At 37.1% G+C, this 22,559-nt stretch overlaps 1 protein-coding gene across 1 annotated transcript in view; it reads right to left on the bottom strand.

Moving 5' to 3' along the window:
* Positions 1–414: 414 nt before the first annotated feature.
* The window catches only part of DCP1A (decapping mRNA 1A), a 34,363-nt gene continuing 12,218 nt past the window's right edge, over positions 415–22,559 (bottom strand). The window contains exons 4-10 of the mRNA XM_040591460.1: positions 21,971–22,037; positions 16,296–16,434; positions 11,969–12,088; positions 7,173–7,937; positions 4,639–4,704; positions 2,788–3,006; positions 415–1,238 (exon numbers count right to left, since the gene is read on the bottom strand). Of these exons, the coding sequence (XP_040447394.1) occupies positions 1,158–1,238; positions 2,788–3,006; positions 4,639–4,704; positions 7,173–7,937; positions 11,969–12,088; positions 16,296–16,434; positions 21,971–22,037 (1,457 nt within the window). The 3' untranslated portion in view covers positions 415–1,157. The remainder of the gene's footprint in view (positions 1,239–2,787; positions 3,007–4,638; positions 4,705–7,172; positions 7,938–11,968; positions 12,089–16,295; positions 16,435–21,970; positions 22,038–22,559) is intronic.

The raw sequence follows: 22,559 nt of genomic DNA, 5'->3' as shown, positions 1-22,559 counted from the left end.
CATAAGAAACTATAACTGGAAATTTTCTGATTTCAAATGGGAAAGTATCCAGTTAAATTCTTACATTACTTAATTACTAGATCACATAAGAAGTGATAACATCTTAATTAGATAAACTTCTGACTATGAATTGTGCACTAACAATCTGGGGAGAGGGCAACAGAAGAAAAGCATGCATTTGCTCCCCATCTGCATAGTTTTCAACACTGCAGTTCCAACACAACTGAGGAATGAAAGCCACCTATGACATGGTCCATCCTTAAGCTAAAAGGGAAACTAAGCATTTAAATTATACCAAACACTGCTGAACAGAAAGGTTTTCCAGTAGTGGTCTCCTAACTATAAATTTAAAATGAGAGAGCTTCAACATGCAACAGAACTATTCTGTTGCTTTTTTTTTTTTAAAAAAAAAAAAAAAAAAAAGATACAATCACAGAGGATTTTGCATATTTCAGATTTTGCCTTTTTAGAGAAAATGGCCTTACTCACTTGGATACCTGTTTAATGTCAGCAACACAGAAGCAAGTAAGATTAATGGAATATTTAAAAGATGAATTTATGTGCATTAGCTAGAGACTGTCAATGTATTGAGCAAATCACATTTTTTAACATTTTGTTAAAGATTTAGCTCCAAAGGCCTGGGTTCCAGATCTGTTCCTTCCCCACACCTGCCAGCTTAATCACATGGCATTTTGCTTTTCTTTTCCTCAGTCCTTCAAACTGGAATTAGGTTCTCACAAGTGAATTTTGTTCTGGTGTGGTGTAGCGTACTGTACTATGTATTTGCTGGTTTACTTAGTATTGCATCTGTAATCCTTGAACAGTGAACACAGTTAGGAATGAAAGCCAGAGCAAAGAAAGTCAGAGCAAACATCTGCACATTCTCTTAATGCTAATGAGAGCTCAAATGCAACTTAAGTCCCCTCCCCAATTAAAAAAAAAAAAAAAAAAAAAAAAAGTTTGCTGGTGATGATCACAGTGAAAACTTAGATCACTTCTGAGAACACAACTTTCCTAAGTATTTAAGGAATAGTCTTTCCTAACAGGTTCAAATTCAAGACACTGAAAACTAAATATTCTTTTACAAAAATATTAGTTTTATAGACGAGGCATAATTGTTTCTAAAATGGTTATATTTTAAGTAGATTAAGCTCCAATTATAGCTTAATGTTGTCTGTATTCTTGGTTAGGACTTGCAAGTAGACTTCATGAATAGTGCTGAGAAAACGGGAATCGTTCTGCAGGAAAAAAACACACATTAGAATCATTAGTAAAAAATGAAAAAAAAAGTTTAAATTAATGCCATTTAAGTTGTGCATGAGGACTCCTTACAGTCTTAGCTGTCAGAGTTAAGAGAACTAGCTGTATACTTGTACCAAAGGCCATGCTTTTTGGACAACATACAGACTTTAACCCATGAAGCTGGTAAGACAGCTAAAGAGATCACTAAGCACACTGGATGCTCCAACAAACCAACCAGGGGTCACTAGGTCAGCCTTGGCCACATAATTTCACTTCTCTCCAGCTTCCAAACCTTAGCCTTGACACAAAGATTCCATCCTGCGTACAGGCTCCTAAACAAAGCCTGCAAAAGTGTCAGAAGTAATGTTACTTCTGTTAGACCAACCTGAAAGGGACTGCAGTGTGTTAATACAAGAATTCTCATGTGTGAGAAGTGAATTAGAGATATTTCTTGAGTCTATTTCCTTCATGTAACAAGTTTACAAAACTGGTACCTAATCAGCCAGCTTGAAGATGTAATATTCTTTTTACAAGATCTGCATGGAAAATTTGGTATCCTGCTTGGAGTACTGTGCAAGTACTCCCAAGCTGCAGGGTATGCCTGTTTTGGTCTTAATTCAGCTTTCTATAGAAAAAAGAAGACTGGAGACAAGTATTCCAATTAGCTCTAAAGACACCACAATTATGCTCTCCGGACTACTGGGTGAGAATCCGTGTACTGTGTCTCTAATGAGAATAAAACTTCTGGCAGTTGAGCTCAGTTGCAAGACTTAGAAGTAAGCCAGTTTAAGTCTTTAAAGGGAAAAAAGTACATACACACCCATACATAAAAAGGTTATGCAAAAAGGAACAACATAGATAAACCAGGCAACCTAGCTAATGGTGGGATCTGGTAATGGCCCTTTTTGGTCCTAACAACTTGATCACCAGGAAATCTTGTTATTTTTAGACTTGCATCTAATGTCAGCATGGCAGGGGCAAGAGAATCCGGAGTTAACAAAGAATGGTTTGTCATTCATGGCAACTTCATGACATTAGAAGTCAAAATGACCTTAATGCATGGCTTCTCCCAACATCACAGATGTTATTCAACTGAACCTTTTAGTCCCTAGAGATAGTAGAACTAGAATTATGCATTTTTCATTTTAAAGACAGGTAAAGATCAAGAACAGTTCTAGGGAACAGGAAAGCTTTCCTTGGAAAAGCAGGAACATTGACAAAGACAACAAAACCAACCAGCCCTTCCCCATACCAAGGCTTCTACTAGTGCAACTTTTTCCTCACTGATCCACAAATTCATAGGGATGTGAAAGGACACATCTTATGTACAGCTCTAACCTTCCAAGTCCTCCATCCCACAGCCAAAAGGCACAAGCTGTGCCATACTACGTGTACAGTGTGGAATAATCTACCCTTTCCAATAGAAAGGAGCAACTTTTGTAGCGTTTCAGGGCAAAAGGAGTCATGCGGGTACAGAATTTCTCAGTACTGGCTACCACACTTGGAACCCCATCCCTCAGGAATAGAGCTCTGTAAAGACAGGACCTTTATTAGATGTATCAGTGCTTCTTGAAGCTGAGACCTACTGAGAACAGTAGGAGGTATAGTCTGAATTTCTGTTGTTCCAAGTGTTAAAGGTGAAGAAGAACTGGCTTTATTCTCCACTTCAGTAGCTTTTGCAGCTGATTGCTGAAAAACACTAGGAGACAAGAGGATTGAAGGCGTAACTGTAGTTGTGGCTGTAACAAACTGCGGAGGTGCAACCTGTAAAAGAATAGAAAGTTAATAAGCACTGTGTCCAGTAAGAATGAATGCTGTTATAAAGGCTGGAGAGACAAGCACAAAAAAAAAAAAAAAAAAAAGAAAAAGAAAAAAGAATTGTAGCCACTATTATTCAGTCTGATATTACAGAATAGCTGCCCTTAATGAAGAAATATCTACCTATGAAGATTAGTATCAGCAGTAATTCTCATTTTAAAAGCTGAAGAAAGTTAACAGTCTTCAGTATTCTTGTATGCAGGCTCGTTCCTCCTCATGTGGTTGCTACCTTCCAGAATTTTTGAAACATAACACATAGAATTAAAAGATGAGCTTTTCACCTAGGTCAAAGGAGCCTGTAGTTGTTTTGCAAATTATTATTTTCCTTAGGAGTTGACAGAAAGGCTAGTCCTGCTTTCCGCCCCCCTGCCTCATTGGTCTCCAACAAGTACACTTGTAATTTGAAGTATCTCAAAGGTATTTAAAATTACTGATGAACTATAATTAAAGCATCGGAGTACACTGAAATACTCTCATTATAAGTAGATTTTCCCTTGAGGAGAGTAGGACAGGAATATTTTGAGGACTATCTTCCCACCTCATTCTTCCACAGGTCTGTGTCTATTTCATTACAGAAACCCACACACTGCTTTTACTACTACTTTCAAATATAAATTGCAAATGTATAGAAATACTATATTTGCATAAAGTGCACATGAATAAGCATCAGCTTTGAGCAAATCTGGCATCTCCTGATAACTGCAATTATTATTCAGTATGATAAATGCATCTTGCTCAGGCTTCCAGAATGGCCAACATGGGAGGCGGAGAAAACAAACATGCCCATCTCACTCAAAAGAAAGCAAGACTAAATGTGATATATAAAGATGTTTGATACATCAGCAGAAAGAGTTCCCCATGGATAATCAAAAATCCAGAAGAAAAAAAAAACCTGCAAACCCATCTAAACTTAAAGCATGTGCAACAACAATAATGGCAGAACCAGCAAATTGATTTTGGTTTAGTCAAAACTGTGAAGACTTAACAGTGTGGTACTTCAGCTGAAAACATGTTTAAACCAACAAATGCGGTTTACCGCACAACATACATGTTTCCTAAAATTCCAAAATCCATGTAAAATGCTTTTATTTAGGCAATTATTTACTAGCCATCATGAACAGACTGTACAGCTTATCTTATAGCAGGCCAATAGCTAAAACAGCATTTTACTTAAAGTAGGACCATTTTTACTGCCTTCACAATCAGATCTGGGCATGCTACTAAACCATCTTTTACAATAGCGCAAGTTGGGCAAGAACGAGGCAATTTAACAGATTTGAAAAAAGAGGGGATGGGTAAAAGGAAACAAGAATTACAGATGGTCTCCTGAAAAGAGCACATGACAAAGAGGTAATTAAAAACAACTCTTGAAGACTTGACTATTACCAGTTATTTTAACTGAACTTGAAAATTCGTATCATCTTTATTTTGAACTGTTATTCAAAGGCAGTTCTAATAATGTTAGATCTGTGTTTAGATCATTAAAACTTCCTCTTAGAAAGTTCTGAAGTAACAAATACCTTTTTTTTTAATTTAAGAAAGCCAATAAACAATTAGCAGAGATACTTATTCACTTACTTGACTTGCTTTACACAAAGTCTTTGGCTGTGGAAATACTTCTGATTCCTTGTTTTGTTGTACAGTCTAAATTAAAAAGAAAGCATGATTCGTAAGTTAACATCTACAGCTCAATTTCCAGTGGTGGTTCTCTGTTTTTATGAAAGCACAAAAATGCAAATTTCAACAGATTTTGGATGTAATTCAATCAATTTTGTAAAACTGATATAATCAATGGGAAGCTGGAAAAAAAGAGTAAAGAATTGAACTTATGTTTTGTGCTTTCAATATTACAGTAAACCTTTTAACCATAACAAAACACTTCTGAAGACAGACAACTACAGTTAAAAAAAAAAAAATCCAAACAACACCTTAACACACTGAAACTGGCATCAAAACAAATGCTACCAAGTGAACAGTTCAGTACTTTGTAATCAGTCTGGTAAATTGCCAGGAAGGCTAATTCAGTATTTCTTTTCTAGGAGTTTTATCTAAATCAGCTTCAGAAAAATTAAATGCTGTTTTCTCCTAGGATTTCAGAAGTATTTTATACCTTTACAAACTGCATCCAGCTATTTCTTTAGTCAGATTTCAAGAGCATAATATAATAAAATTAAAATATTAGAAAATATTAGAAAAAAAGAGGCATATAGATAAGGTACTTTACTAAATTCCTGCGGCATTCTTTGAAAGGCTTGTTATAGCCATTTGGAATACCTCTTGGCAGCACAGAACAGGAAAACGCTGCTTGCAACAGACAGTGCTTGGCTTACTTGAACTGCCATGAAAAACACTCAGGGAATTGATAGTCCTTAACAAAAAAATAAGATTAGCTTTACGAAGTGGTAACAAGTACAACATCATATTCTTAAAGTCTAATTATACAAGAGTTAAGAAGTCTTTTGCTACTTTGAGAGTATATGTGGGCCATGGAAAATTTTGTCTCATGAAAATATGTACACTCAGTGGACATAGAAGGAAAAAAGGGTATGACTGGCATATGAAGAGCTAATTCCCAGGCTATCAAGCAGACAGGGGCAGTTATGGATAAAGCCAGCTTTTTCTAAATGCTCAAAGATGTCACAATCTTCAGTCAAATCTGTACCAAGGTTAATTAGTACATGAAAGAAAAATACTGCTCAAAATGTACAGTTCTTCAATACTGGATCAAGATAGCTGCTCAATGCTATACTTGGACCTCCTCCTCCTTCTGCAAAACAAATCAGTCCAAACATCTCAAAAAGGCGCTGGCTAGTAAAATAATCCTAGCATGTAGTAGTCACAGCCGCCTTGAAAATTTTTAACAGCAGCAGCAGATTAGAAACAATCTAAGTAGACAGCACAATGAAAACACACCCATTTCTTAAACATTAAGGCAGGGATAATTCTTCTGAGGACAGAAAAGCAACACTTGAAAAATACGTGAAATTCTAACATAATACTTAGGCTGAATAGTTGTGCTTTTGATTAGATCACTGTTATGAGTAAGTCATCACCATATCCAGAACGGAGAGTAGTAACTGACCCAGACAGGGCTATCAAAGAACTTGTTAAAACCCAGTGGCAAGCACTTGATATTAATAAACATTAGGAAATTCATGCAGATGGAGCTGTAAGTAGCTTTGGTGTTTTTTATTCTTGCATTATTGTTGCACTCAAGATGCAAGAAGACATAATCAAACACTGGCTTAGTTTGCATGAACATAAATAAGTCATTGGATAACTTCAGAGATGGGCACTACAGAAACTTTGAAGAAAAACAGAAATCCAATAATGTCTTTAAAACTGAGGTAGCCAATTATACAACAGAGCAATACTAACTGATAAAAAATAATTTATAACACAAAGCCACATGCATTAATCTTACAGACTAAGAGTGACATTTTCACCTGGTCTCTCAAAGCAAATTTACTACTTTGGCTTATGTTAAGACATAGTCAATAGATTCTTCTCCAAGAAATAAAAACTTTAAGAGGTCATTTATAAGCAGTACTAGGATAAAATAAACCAAGGTGGTCAATTACACAAAATAAACCAGTTTACCATCCATTTTACTAAAAAACTAACAGTACCTCAATGCAGCCCACAGGTATGCCCAGCAGAAGGGAGTCAAACTTGAAGGAGTATAAAACATCCAAAACAAAGTAACTAGAAGCAGGAAACTCTTAATTTTGTACCTTCAGAGAAGGTACAGGTTAAGACTTCCACAGTATTAACTCTTGTAACACTGTAACCTTCTGCCCCCTCTCAGATCATCAGTTCTCAGTAATTTTCTGACAAGTACCAATGAATTCTTCAGGATTTCCTCATGCCCTAACAGCACCAGCTTAAAAAACCCTCCTCCTCTACAAACAGGTCTGTCACTGATAGCAGATGCTAATGATATAAAACTAATGGAATTGGATTTTTAAGTCAGCAATTAAATTAATATCACACAGTTGAAGTCCCTAATTATTTTTAAAAGGCTCATATATAATAGCACATTTTCCAAGAGAAAAATACATGTAGCCTAAAAACAGTCTAAAGCTTCATGGATATAAAACCCCATAGAATACCTGAAGGGGAGAGATTATCTTGCTGTTCAAGGCTGATGGCTTACTGTGAGATTCTTTGAAGCTTTCTGGTGTTGCAAGTTGGCCAACCGAGGCAGAGATGTTTGGTGTTAAGGAAGTCTTAGTGAGAGACTGCTGTTGCATTTGGTCATGCTGTGGGGTCAACCTGAGTTTCTGGAGAAGATCAACACTTGTATGGGATGTATTTGAGACAGTTCCTGTATTTGTTGATGTCAAGGGTGCTATAAGCTGGCTTTGGCCAGCCATTAGATTTTGTGGAGCGTGGTTCACTTCAGATGGCAGTTGATTCACTAGTGGGGATATCTGCTTGGCAGCTTGCTGCATAACTTGCATTATACTGTTGTTTTGTTTTAGGCCAGGAAGCATCTGAGCAGGGGCAGCTTCCATTGTTGAGGCTGAATTAAGAATAGGGCTTAAACAAACTGAATAGCTTGAAACATTTTTTATATCAGGCTGGGAAACTGAAGCTGGAGGTATTAGCATAGGTGTTGAACATTCTTGCTGATTGAAAGGATTGGCACTGCTTTTAATGCTTGGACTTTCAGATTTCCCTAGAGATTGTTGCATTACTGTTGACTGGTCAAAGGAAAAAGGCAAGAGCACACTGTGCTGCTCTCTGGCAGAGGTGTCAGTCTGCAACTTCTCCGTGCCCTCTGGATTGGGATACGGAGCTGTGGGCTGTTCCTTTGGTACAGAGGTTCCAAACAGTTCCTCCAAAGTCAGATGCTTCTGCCTTGACTGAAATGGCTAAAAAGAAGGGAAAAGGAAATTTTCAGTTTAAAAATATACACACCACTGTGTACCTCACATAGCCTATTATAATTTCAAGGAAACAATGAAAGACAACTAGGTCAAATGTATCTAAAATACAGTTTGGATATCAAGCATGCTCTATTTACAGGAATTGTGAAGTCAATTTCATTTACTAGCAACATCCTATCTAAGCTTTTTCTCTACAGCCTTTGACAGACAGACTGTGCACTAGTAGTACAGGAGGGGGAAGGCTCTGGATTCTGTCATTGAGATGGCACCTGCCATCATTGATCACAATGACTACACAAAAGACTTCGGGGGCTGTCAGGGGGGAGTGCATAACATCCATGTTTCCATGTTGAGCAAAATCCACACAGAATTTATAGAGTTGCAAATAATTAAATAGCCAAAAGTTCTTGCCCTTTTTCATTAACAATGCAACAGATGTTGCAATAGATGAAAGAATCTGAATAAACCTAAACATATGTACATATATCTCCTTGAAAAGCGTGTACATATACACACAGAGTTACATCTACCAGCCCTTTAGCCTCTCCCAAAAATACACATCTAGCCTACACCACTGCCACTGACATTACTAAATATCCTTAAAATCAGCTGTTTCACCTTCTTAATATTTTGCTGAAAATATTTAAAAATGTGTTTCATGAGAGAAAAACCCCAGCTATTAATACCCTTAATCTCACAATTTTCCCTCCCCCCTCCCCAAAGGTTGTACAGGACCAGAAGTTACGTAAAACAGCTGGACTAAAATACAACATTCTGTTCAGAAGACTGAATGGCCTGCAGCACAATTCCAGTATATTCTGATGGTATGTCTAAACAAAGATGCTATTTTACAATGACAACTACTGTACCATAACATTGCTAGGCTAGATGTAATTTTACCAGCACAAAAAACAATAGTGAAGGTACAGCAGTACAAGTAGCATGCAAATAGCCTAACAAAACCCCCTTGAGCTTGAAATCATATTGACTTCTGCCTGGGTTACTAATATCTACTGCCATTGACGTTACTCATTTTTACGTAGTTTAAAGTCAGGCACACTGTTTTCGCAGCCGAGACATTCTATAGTTTATAAATCTTGCAAATTATGTTAGGAATTCTTCCAAGAAAGTTGTTCTTACTTTTCTCCACTGATCTTACTGTTCCAGAGACCTGTCCCTCAACTGTAAAGATTCCATTAAGAGAAAAATCACTATTCCATCTCATTTCAAACGCAGCTTTTCACTTAGTATAATAAATCACCTCTCTTTCCTTTATTGGCATATTACAATATTCAAGTAATAAACAGAAATCTCTACCATGCTCTGATCCAAGCCAGACTAGCCCCTTACATGTACACAGTCTCAAATATGAAGTTAATTTCCAGCCCGAAGTATGAAACACATCTTTTGACTGTCCCATCTCTGGCTGAGGTATATTTTGAGTGTATCATCAGCTCAGTATGTTATGAAGACCCTTATCAGCAGGGGCTGCAAAAAGGCAATGTGATCACTTTGCTTCACAGGAACAGAGTGCTGCTCAATGGGTTTCTCCAGAAATCTTTTCAGATTACTTTGAAACATGAATTTGCAGTCAGAGCTGGCACTATAAAGTTTAATTTCAGTGTTCTGGTTCAGTTTTGCTGATCACTGGCACAAAAGTATTTCATGATACAACTGAACTTCACTTTGAACTGCCAAGATAAAAAACTTGAACTTCAGAATTTCACAGAAGATATGTTTTTATTCCCACATCTGCGATATCTTTAGCATGAAATTAAGTTAGTCAATCAACATACAAGTGTGACATTTCGGAGAGGATTCAGGAATCTTACCCTACTTACCATATATACACTGTTTTTTAATTTCACTGGTCACTTGTTTTATTTAGATTAAAAAAATACATTTTTACAGTTGAAATGGAATGCTCTTCCAGTAGTCTTCCAGCTGTCCACATTATTAAAAATGTGATTAACACACATTTGTGATATATTTGAACCCAGTTAACTAGCTTTACAGAATTATAACTCATGTTACCCTATTAATTTTTTCCAGTATCTCCGCAGCTATTATTTTAAATGGCTCAATAGAATTAAAAATATGCCGTTTCACCTGTTCTATAAATCAACTGTTTCCCTTCAATTACTTCAAAGCAACTTGTTAGAATCTCATCTTTCCAATTTTTCCTTTACTCGTTACTGGCTTTCTGTTCTACAATTCCATGTGCTGTCAGGTGGGGTACTTCAGCTGATTGTGTACAGTCTACCTGGAGTGACCCAAAAGAAAGTATCTTCTTTTAAAACAAAGCCTCAGGCAACCCTGCTGCCAGGTCTCAGTCTGGCAGAGCTGGCTGCCAGGGGTCAGTCTAACACTTAGCTGACCCAAAAGCGGAGGTGCTGCTGAGGGGATAGAGGGGGCTAAAATAGTAAATAATCCCAGTGAACTCCCCACTCCTCATTTTAGTTCATGAACTGTTACTACACCATCCCCTAAAAGATTCCTGCTGCCCATACCCTAGCCCTAAGTACTATAGTAATATTACTACAAAGTACTTCGTTTACATGTACTAAGTGCAAGGTTGCAAACACCTTCATAGAGCATTTCATTTTTCAGACACTGTGGTTTATTGTATCAGAAACACAACAATAACCTATGGCAAGGACGGGAGGCAGGCCTTGTGGCTTACCTCAGCGGGTATTTTGCGAGAACCACTGCTGACCCTTCTGTGCCCACCGGGTGGCACTGTAAGCAGTGGTATTACCAAGGTAATACCTTGGGTGTTACAGGGAATTTAGTTACTGCAGAATTTTTTTTTTTTTTTCAAAATTTATTTCTAAAAAGTCTTGCACAAGGCTACAGCTTCCTTGTGCAGAAATGCTTACTAGAAAATGGAGTCAAATATTGAGCTATTGCTACCTATTCCAGCCACTGCAGTGACGATACTAAGCATTTTGTCTTAAGTTTCCTGTGGTTTAAAGACAACATTTACATGAAACAGAGGTTATTTTCACTAGAATTTTTACTGTGGTTTGCACCTTAATTACAGTAGTAACACCAAGCTTTAGAATTTTTAGGTATCTGGGTACATGCTGATTCAACATGTTGCATCTAATACCTGAAAAAGGTCTGAACACTGGTATTACTACAATTTGAGCAACATCCCTCCCCCACAACACTAAATTTTTATTGATTTTTTTTTCAGTATGTCCCTTCCTGCAGAGGAAAGAATATACTGTCAAAAAGTGCTTAACTTAGGAAAAAAAGCCCCAAACAGCGCTACTCTTCTGCTCCCAACTAAACAAAAAGCCTCAATGCAAACCAAAACAAAACCACACAGTTTTTCCACAGTCTAAGTATAAAGACATTGGCCAAGCTGACTGATATTATTACCAGTCAAACAAGCAGAGGTTCAATGCAAGCTATAGAAGTGTGGAAGAAGATAGGTAAACACACCTTCAATTATGTTACAGAGAATTCTATACTGCCATGACTGAAGCACTTTCTTTTTCTTGGCTGGCAATGCACTGTTGACCTAAGTTAGCAGGACTGTGGCTGTAGCTTTGAAGGCAGCACAGACAAACCTTAAGTAAATGTCTTGGAAATGAGAAAACTGGGCTTGAGTTCACAGCTGAAAGACTGCAACAATGTGTAGAGCTAACTGAGGCCGCACTCAGCCCAATGTGGCAGAGGTATCTTTTTGCTTCTTGGCTCTGCAAGCCACCCTGCACATTGTCATAGACTCGCTTCTTCCAGAATCCAAGTTAGCCCATTTAAACATATCTGGATTTTCACAGTAGTGTGGACACAGCCTCATATTTTTAAACACTAAGTCAAAAGACAGAATTTAGGACTCTAAAAGTCTTTAAACTCATTATTTTATTTAAAGCAATAATACATTCAGCAGACAACACTGCAGGCATTGTAAAAAAAAAAATAAAAGGAAAATTTTCATATCAAAACAAATGAAAAAATAAATGAAAAAAAACGCCGCATCTTATTTAGGGTTGGATGAAACATACCTGCTCTTGCAATTGTAATGAAGTTTTTTGTTCTGAAGGCTCTGTGCTCTCTGGCTTTGGAGGATTTGCATTTTGTTGCATTCCAGAACTTGATACAATACTTAAGTCACTGATCTGACTCTGGAGTGGAGAGTGAAAAAAAAATAAATTAAAACAAATACGTGAGTTTAAGTCTACATTTACACACTCCTACAATCCTGTTTATATGGCACTTTGACAGAAATACAATGTACAGAGTACTGATTTTTTTAAGACACTGTGGAATTCACAAATTTTAGGAAATAAAAATCACACCAAGACATCCACCATCTGGTATACAGTTATAAAGCTTTTACTCTTTGTATTGGAGGGAAAAAAAAAAAGAAAAAAAAGACAACTGGCTTCGTACTTTTTTCACCAAGAAAGAAAATTATTAAAAAAAAACCCAAAACCCAGGCTTTTCACATCCTTTATCTGCATTAGCTGCTAGCAAGTAAGTTTGCTATACTTCACTAAATCAAGAACCCAAACTAGAAACAGCTTAGAAAAAAAAATCCTGTCAGAAATCATTTGTAAGTGGCTGGAAAGAGAACTTGTCACTGACTTACTTCCACCAGATCTAATTAACCATGTACATATATTTTTCAGAAGGTGTTAATTTGATCTTCTGTGAACAAGGCAAAAACAGACAAGAGAATTACATTACAACAGTAGTTTACACAGAGTTGACTTACACCTTTAACAAATACATACATAAATGAATATAGAACTTGTATTACAGTTTAAAACACCAGTAAAAAACCCCAAACTGTAGAACAGTCTAGCTTTCAAAAGGTAAACTACACCTTATGCTTATGATACAGCTGAACATTAGCACAACACGCGATGATTGCTCTGGTCACTTACCCACAGCAGCAAAATACGGGTTAAACATTTTAGCAGCAAGATAAAAAGAAATCTGATCTTTATTATTCTTTTGTTTTCAATTTCTAATTGACCATAATAAATGCAAAATCAAGATTATATACTGTGATTTAGGGACAGAGGCGAGAAGCAACTTCTCCCATCTTTCTGACTTTTAGCCGCTAACTTGAAGGTCAAAACTGTGCTTGAAATGCTGAATGCCTTGTGGTTACAAAATCAGACAAAGCGTAGTTTTCTTTTCACTAGAGGATGAGGTGCAGTATGTTTCCCTGCTCATACTGAAACACACACAAAACACCACACTATAAAAAACATCCGTTCATTAAAAAAAATAATCTCAGAATTCATTCATTTTCACATATGGACTTGATGTAGTGAGTACTTGAAGGATTAAGCTGATTTGGAATCCTAGATTAAATCACTCAGACCTTCATAAATCTCTTTTTCACTCTCTCTGCCCCCTTCTCATGCTGACACTCTGCCAATCTCATGTGGGCTGCACACAAGGATTACTGTATGATCCATCTGGAATGTACCAGGCAGATAAGTACTTTCTGCTCCTAAATACAAAGTCATGTGTAATTACCAAGTGCCGTAAAATAATTAAAAAAAAATTAAGACAGGAAAGGTCTCTCAAGAAACCACCTTAAAAACAAGCTGGTTACCTAATTATGTTAACATTGACACACCTTGGCTACAAGGAGTTCCAAAGTTAGCATGCCAGAGGTTTGTTGCTAGAGTTGAGGGGAGTCATCAGAACATTCTCCAAAAAAGTTTGCTTGAAACGTGACCAACATTGCTCAACTCTGTTCATCTGGCAAATTCTACAGCACTACAATCATAGTACGCTATGGGACTATGTTGAACAGTTTCAGTTTACGGTTCACATACACAGAGGACATTAAGTAATTATTCTAGTTTCACTAGCATTCTAAAAGCATCAAGAAACACACACACACCACCAACAAATCAAGATCAAGGCAGAAAAACCTCAATGCCATAGTAGCTCTGCTGTAGCCCATGCTCTGCATATTTCCCTAATGTGTTTACAGGCACCACTGATGTCAACTGGCCACCACAAAATCTGCATACCATTGCCTGTTTACCACTATTGCGCTTGTCTGCAGAACTTCATCCATGATGCTCAGGAACTTTGTTTCTACCAAAAGCTTTTCAGTACTTTCACACAAAAACCATCTGAAAATCAGGAGAGAAGCTGGAATATCCCAAGTAATTTTTAAATGCCACCTGTTGGAAAGGTATATTATCTAATACTGCAAGGTCAAAGAGGGAGAAAGTCTTCATCGCACCCTAAGAAAACAGTGAGTTCTCGTGGTGTGCCTTTTGGATTTTTTTTTTTTCCAGAAAAAACCCTTCCGTTCCCTCAAATCCATCTTAAATGATACAATATTGAAAGATGAGTCATTCAGGCATTCAGGTTTTGATGCTTCCTTCTGTGGTCTCACAAAAGCAGCTACTTCCACAATGCTGGCCTTCATACAAAAGACACCTCCCCAAACAACACTCAGAGAATCAGAAGCAATTTATCTCCAGATTTAAAGCATTGAAAAAACAAATTACTGATTTTCAGAAACTAGTTTCTAGCCTGGGTCAAATATATTGTATTGTTTGTCACATTCACCTGCCCTCAATCTACGTCGGAAAGTGACAAATTCAGCTGGCTCTTACAAGGTTTAATCCACATGTTCACGCTTTTCTCCTTGTCCCACATTGCACTGTAACAATCTAGAATCCTACAAAGACTCAAATTGCAAGTACTCAAAGGAACCCTGCTACATAGGCAACTTCTGGAAGGAATTAAGCACTGTATTAATGTGCTAACTCTTCTCCCACAGCCACAAAAAACAGACCCCATCTCTTCAATGTTATACTCACACATTACTATTGCACATCCCTGTATTACTGCACTTGGGGAGAGGTGCGTTCTTTTTTTGGATCTCTCACATTACCCTTATATTTGTCCTGTGAGTATGAATTTGGTCCTCAGGACTATGTAAAGTAACTTTCCTAGAAAAACTAATGCTCTCCATTATGTAAACTTGCGAATTTAGCACTGGCAAAAGATACCAGACTCATCCTTCTGAAATCAATTTATTGAAATGATAGACAAACAGCAGACAGGACCATAGTAGTAAACTGGGGAACAGAAAGATAGGGGAACAGTATTGTTAAAGTTAGTTTACAGCTATTAAAAATATGCTTCATAGTCGACAATTGTACTGAATGACTAAATCTCTAATATCACAAGATGCCTTCTGAGACTTAAGAAGAAACAGATGCTGCTGTGTACAACTTATTTGCTATTCTCAGAGACAAAGTTTGCTCACAGCAGGAAAAATCACTGTAAAATGGGTCTCTATCAAGCTATGTTCCAAATTGGATCACATGATCAGTATTCAACATATCTTGCCTGAAATCAGAGACTGTTCCCAAGTCTAGTGAGTGTATTTGAAGGAGGGAACAAGACATCAGCCTGAAAACAAGGCTACTGAAACAACGGCAGAGAATGCCTGTACTTTAAACAAAACAGCTAATGTGTTAAAAATACTCTCCAGACAGGCTTTCGTAAAGATGAAAACTAACAAAAAAGTACGCAAAAAGTTGTCCACTGAAGTATTAATCACAGAAATAAAACTTATGAATTCATGCAACACGCAGACCTCACACTGTTTTAAAACAAGAAGCATTTTCCCCACATTACCCCTTCTCTCCAAGTCATTGTACATCTGTGCTTGGATCATAGACACAGGGTAGTTCACAAAGTTTCTGGGCTTCTGTTATATTATTCAAGTATTTAGTGCACAGCTCAGTGAATGCTCTTGATTATGGCAAATCTCCTCCACTGACTTTCAGTACACAGGAAAAAACTGAAAAGCCAAAATGTCAGCCACTATAAGGAATATTTACAATACAGGAACTTCAAAATCACAAAACCAGCCATGTTTAGTAGTAAGCTCTTCTACAGTGTTAAATATATACCTATTTGTTTGCGTTTCCTTTGGGAGTGATCTCACAAAGCAAGACAGTAGGTGAATACTGAGATAAAGCAGCCCATGCAGCTGTTTTAGAAAAATATTTTGCTGTGTCTGCATTTCCAGGTATCTGTTTCTAAAGCTGTATTTCCCACCCCCCAGAAGGTAGCAATTCAAACATAAGAACATACAGGCCCATTAAATGATGGATTAGGTGCACTACTTCACAATCTTGAGTTAGAATATATTGCACAGGATGATTCAGTGTGTAAGAATTATTCTCTATCATCTTTCTCTCAGAAATGACAGGGCATGCTATTTCAGTGGACTCTATGATATTCTAAGCCACTTACTCAGAAACAGAAGTAGTTGGTTTATTTATTCATAAGGTTAGGAAAAAAGAAAAGGGGGGAAAAAAATTATTTCCTTACTCGTTCATATTCATCCTTGGCTTTACTAAGCATTTCCAAGATGTCAATGGGCCTGTTTTCATTGCAGCCATTGGTTCTGCTGGGACTTTTTCTGTCCTGGGAAACATGCTGTGATCTCTGAGCTTCTTGTTCTACCACTCTGTAACAGCAATGGAGAAACAGGATTTTATCTAGAGTTAACATCTTGCAAAAAACAGTAAGGAAAAATGTACTCCCAGCATATTAACATGTTTTGTTCTGCCTGAATAAAACCCTCACACATAGTTGACCAAAGTTACACAAATTTTCATTTGCCACAAGGTTTACACAAGTCAAATTGTCAAATGGTCTGTACGACTTATCTCCAACCCAGACAGCACTGGTCTGTCTCTCACAAAGTTTGCCTACAGTAAACACTACTTCTGTAAACCTGTCACTTTTAGACATTTTTACAATAAAATACATGGACATCCAAGCATACGATATACAAAGAGCACATGTATTATACCATAGACTGAGGAAAATGTTATTTACTCTTTATTTCCTAACTTGCATTTTTTTCATATTTAGCCAAATCAAGCCATGTTATTCAACAAAATCAATTAAAACCAGTTATAACTTAGGATGAGGCCTACCATTATCTAAGAAAACGAAACCAGTATGAAAGAAGAGAGCTGGCTCACACCAGATGTTTCTGGAGTCAGTCTACAAGGAGGCTTAGAGCAAGTTACCCCTTACTCCTCCACTTAAGGCTCTGGAAAGAACAGCAAACCATTTCCTTCTCTAGCTGCCCTGTAGTCATTCCAGTTACCTGCAGGCCTACAACACTTCTTTTCCTCTGGCCTTTGGTGCCTATGGTTCATTCACCAGTTCTACTCCACCCCTGCCTACCTCAAGTATAAAAAACCTTCCATTTAAAAGACTGCAAGAAGATGATGTGTACCTGGTCCATTTCATTAATGAAAGTAAAGGCAGCATATACTTCTACTCCTAATCCATACGCAGTTCACAAGATATACATGGCTGTGCAATGCGCTAAAGCTTATCCTCTTGAAATAAACACACACCAGCCTGTAATCCTTTCTTTTTTAAGCCTGCATTAATCAAATATGTTAAGAAAAAACAAGCACTGTAAACAGAGCAGAGCTCTGGAGCTAGCACATCACTTGAGAACTCTCATGCTGTGGTACTGATGGCTGATGGGGGAGCCAAGAGGTGCCATCACAACAATCACAGGACATGTCAATCATTCCAGCCTCCAGTTTTTTTAGGTCAGTTCGGATTCAGGACAAACTGGATTTTATAGACTGTATTTATATGCACCTCTATGTTGCCTTTTCTGAGGAGAAAAGCAGTTCAACTCCTGGAATTTTCTTCCCAGTTTTCTAGCAACCAAGGCTCTTTACTTCACTAGAGTTTAGCTGCATTCATTTGAATAAAGGTTAGATTTGGCTTTTAAAAATTTAATGTTGCTTTCAGAATTACTTTGAATATTTTTAATCATACAAGCTGCTTATTAAGCCAGCTTCTCATTATTAGTACAACTTTGTCTGTAAGGAAGCATTCATCTGCGAACATAATTCGGAATAGGTAGGCCAATCTACAGTGTGACAATTTCCAAGAACTGCAGCGTGTGCTCCTTTGGATGAAGCAGCTCAATACCGTACCAACGTTTCTATGGTGACACCCTGAAAGAACATTTTGTTCTAGCACCCCACGCGGTCATACAGTCCTGACTTAGGACCTGTCTAAACTCAACTCCAAAACTAGGGATGAGAAAGGGCAAGGTAAAAGAACCAGAACACTTTGCTGAGATTTTAAGTGTTAGCATAATCATATATATAAAAAAAGAAATACTTCAGATAAAAGGAAAACTCTGGACAGCTGAAGTCACGCCTGAGCTGCGTGATAGGTGAAGCAAAGGTTTCAGTCTTGAGACATTCCTCCTGCTCTTAGCTAACTGGTCCAGAAGGTTTCAATAAAACATCTTCCCATTAAACAGTCCTAACTGGTGTCATAACAAAGTATCTTCAAGGAGTACATCCATCTCACAGATATGTTTCGCAAAGATTTCTGAAAAACGTTTTGTGATATTTTCCTGTTGTCCATTATGAAGTGTTTGTTACCTTTTTAAAGTTTACTTTTTTTTCCCCCCAAGAATAATAAATCATCTTCTCATGTAGATGTTTAATAGCTCTTCCTCCATCCCCTGTCTCATGCAGGTTACATTCAGATGGTGTTACCAATATACCCCCAAAACTATCTGAGATACTCTCCCACCTCTGTTGCCTGTATCTCAGCAGTCAGTTTGGGTCTGACTGTTGAAACAGGGTAAAAACAAGTTTAAAGACTAACCTAAAACTAAAAACCCCATACAAATTTACATGTCAGAATGCAATAGTTTCACAAAGATTTGAAAAACCCCATTTTCTATCCTACTAGAAAGCTCATCCCTCATAAACAATCATCTTGGCTTGACCCAAATTCATTCCTTCTAAAGTCAGGAGTCTGATGACTCCCACAAAATTTTTTAGTTTCAGAAAAACCTAATACATGTATTAAAAAAAAAAAAAGAAAAGAAAAGAAAAAGAAAAGAGTTCTGTAAATCAAATAGCTTTGCTGGGGAAAAAAGTCAACTATGGCAAATCTGTACACTGAGCATGCTCTGTATGCAATCCAGGATTAAATCTTTTTTAAGCAAGGCCTGCTGTTTCCTTCCATTATATCAGATAGTAGAAGATGCACACATTCCTTTAGGGACACAGTAGCTGCTGTGACAGTTTAAGAATATCTGCAGTTATAACATTGCGAAAATATACCTGGCACAGCCTGACAAAAGTGGGGGTGGGGTGGGGGAGACACAGAGGAAGAGAATATAAGAAGTGAAGTCTGTGATTACGAAGCCTACAAACACTAATTTACTTTTCTTTTGCAAGATAAGCCACCAAAATATAAATGGATGGCCTGCAATCCCGTTAACTCAGTCTGGCACAATAAGGTCAAGTCAACCATCAGGAAAGAGAATGCAAATCTCCTTGAAACCTTTTATGGTAATGTTTCTGAAGCTCTGAGGTACTATAAAGTCCGTACCCTTTCCTATCAGTGGTAAAAGAACTCACCTAAACAAGAGGGTGCAAAGCCTAATTTCCACCCAAGACAAGAACCTATGGAACAAAATTAAATATTTATTTCCAAATATACTGAACTAAGCCTGATGGAGCCTGCCTGCTGCCGTGTGCTGAAATGCAGCTTTCCTTCTCCAATATTCAATTTTATTTTATGTTTTTTAATTATAGTGCATTTTTACTTTCTTAAATACATCTTTCACCCAGGATGAAATAACTCCTGCAGTTTCAGCCTCCATATAGAGAAGCACAGAAGTATCAGCAATTTTACTTTTCTTCTGACTGCCTTCTACCCATTTTGGAGGAGAAAAAACTTGATGTTTGTGGAAACAGATGTCAGCAAGACAGTGGCAATCCGCTTCTCACCAAGTTTTTAACAATAGCCTCGGAAGTGCAGCTTTTCCATCCTACAGTAATGTGCAACCAGAATGCCTTCATTTCATTTTTCCTGATACAAATCTTTAGATGCTCAGAAGCTATAAGACCTGTGGTACCAAATTTAGTGTGATTTCATTCTACAGTGCTTTTTCAACAAATACAAGTAAATACACTTACACTAAATACTTTCATAAGTATAGAAATGGCTTCTGCCAATAGCTTTCGTACCCCCAACACAATACACAATCTCAAGGGAAAAAAGAACTATAAGGATTCTGACATTCCATAATCTAATAATGAAGAAAGACCTTATGAAAAGAAGCACTCAGATAACGGAAGACTTATTACTAGTAGCACTGAGGCTAGCAAAGATCACTTATACCTTTTTTGGACCAAGTTAACAGTAGCAAAGACTAAAAATCATAATGAAGTCCTAGCCAGCTCAGCAAAATTTAAGTCTTTATTCTACCAATATCCAATCAATAAATCTTTTTATTTACACATTTGATTTCTCTAAAGCTCAATATATGTTTCCCAAAGTCTGCTTGATGCATTAACTCTAATTTCAAAGGTATTTTAAAACCACAGTCATTCTAACACCCACCATAAAATAAAATCCAACATTTAAAAAATACATTTCAGCTTTCTGGCCTTCCAAAATAACCTGTAATCTCTGAAACTTTCTAGGCTGCTGAGATGCTACAATCACAACAGCATGTGAGTATCCACACCATAAACAGGGGTGAAGTAATAACGTCAACTTTGGCACTTCTGCCTGTGTGTGTTAACAAAGCTGCTTAACAGGCATCAGAGACCCAAGAAAAGGCAGACTATGGTAGTTTAGAAAGGAGATGACAACAGAGCTTAGATTATTCCCTGACTGACTTTAAACAAACCTGCTGGGTCTACACTATGACTAGTTTCCATATAATTAAATTTTGCCAGTCTCCAAGAAATCCTGACTTGCAAGACCCAACATGCTGATAAAGACATGCAATAGAAAAGAAAGTTCAGGAAAGTAGCGTGATAGCAAAGAAAAGCAAAGCAGAGAACAAGGGATGAGTATCCTGTGCAGTCATCTGTATTTTGCAATTTTGCATTTTTGCTAGCGTAACTACTCTGTCACACAATTCAAGCTCTTCTCTTTTGTAAGGATGTTGAAGATTTGCTTTAAGTTAATTCTCATCCTTTTCTATTAGTAAAAAGTCCTGGCTTAATCTGCAAGGCACCTCACCTGCAGGAACAGAAAGGTGCAAGAATACCTTCCAATCACAACATGTTTTAAAGACTGCACCACACTGCCAACTCAACCAGTTCCAGCCTTCTTTGACCTCTGTTCACTCAAACTTCTGTACTCCAATCTGAAGCGCTCAGCTGTGGCAGTGCAACCATCACAGATATGCCAACTGCATTGCTACAGCATCAGCAGCTTAAACTAACACTGCCATGTTATTGCAAAGACAGTCTTTTAAGGTTTCTTTAAATTCAGATTATGTCAGAAATACTGCTGCTGCATGACATCTCTAGGAGCCCCTGGACTATAAAATAATGCCAAGAGACAAGGCAGCTTTATAAACCAACTTCATCTCCAAAGGGGTTAAAAAAAGAAAGAAAAATGTAAACAAACAATGCAGAAATTAGCAACAAGCAGCTCTTCTTATTTCAGAGTTTTACTTTCTTAACATCACTAACCTGTTCCACCTACTTTTCCCACTATTCCCCAAACTCTTCGCTTTATACCGGAATATAACTAAGCCTTTAGAAAAAACAAACAAATAAACAACCAAAAAAACCCACAAACCCAAACAAAAAAACCCAGCCCACCACCAAACAAACCACAAAACCAACCAAAAAAAATCCCCATTGTTTTTTTTGATCACACTTTCTGCATCAGAGGATATTAGCCAGCATCTCTATACAAAATAAAATACAAAATAATAAACAGTGTTCATACTTGCTTTCTTGGGAGAATGCCAACTAACTTCAACTGATTTTTTTAACTGAAAAATTTAATGTTATCATTTTTTAAAAACCAAAACCAACATTTTGATTAGTAAAAAAACTGGTACCAGCCAAGAATGCTATATTTTTCTATCTAAGGAAAGTGACAAAACCCCCAAAATGTTTAATAGGTTCAATTTTTTTTCTGTATTGCATAAAAGAATTGCAGAATAGTAAGAACACAGTACTTACTTAGCCATGAGTTTTGCTATTCGATGACAGTCATTCTTGTCGTAAAACCAGATACTGTAAATTGACACTTGAAAATAAGAAAAAAAAGTATAAGAAAAAATTTTTAAAAAGTAATCAAATCAACAGGAAAAAACGTAAAAAGCAGCAGTCCATTAGATCTGCAATATATGAATTACCATCAATTTTCACTCAAATACTCTGTGTGACTGACTACTATTTATAAAGTAAACAAATAGCATATGTGCAAACACAAATACAACTTCAGTCATTAAATGCAAGAACTACAAAAAGTTGATACTGTTTGTAAATAAAAGTGGCAGGAAAACAAAGCTTTAACTACCCCATGCCTTTTAACTACAGCTGCAACCTTCCTGTTGTGAATTACTGACTTTACCATTTAAACTAGGCTAAAGAACATGATCTTTTTTTTAAACACTCATTTTTAAATTTGTCAATTTTTGAAGCTCAACAAAAATATTCAAGTTTGAATTACAATATGACAGTTCACTCAGAGGCTTTCCAGAAGCCTCCCTGCTCAAATTCTTTTTGTAAGGAAGGAAGCAGTACTAAAGCTCCAATCATGCTGTTA

The sequence above is a fragment of the Falco naumanni genome, chromosome 4 (assembly GCF_017639655.2).
Source record: "Falco naumanni isolate bFalNau1 chromosome 4, bFalNau1.pat, whole genome shotgun sequence".
Lineage (NCBI taxonomy): Eukaryota > Metazoa > Chordata > Aves > Falconiformes > Falconidae > Falco > Falco naumanni.
This window is presented reverse-complemented; position numbering and strand designations above follow the sequence as displayed.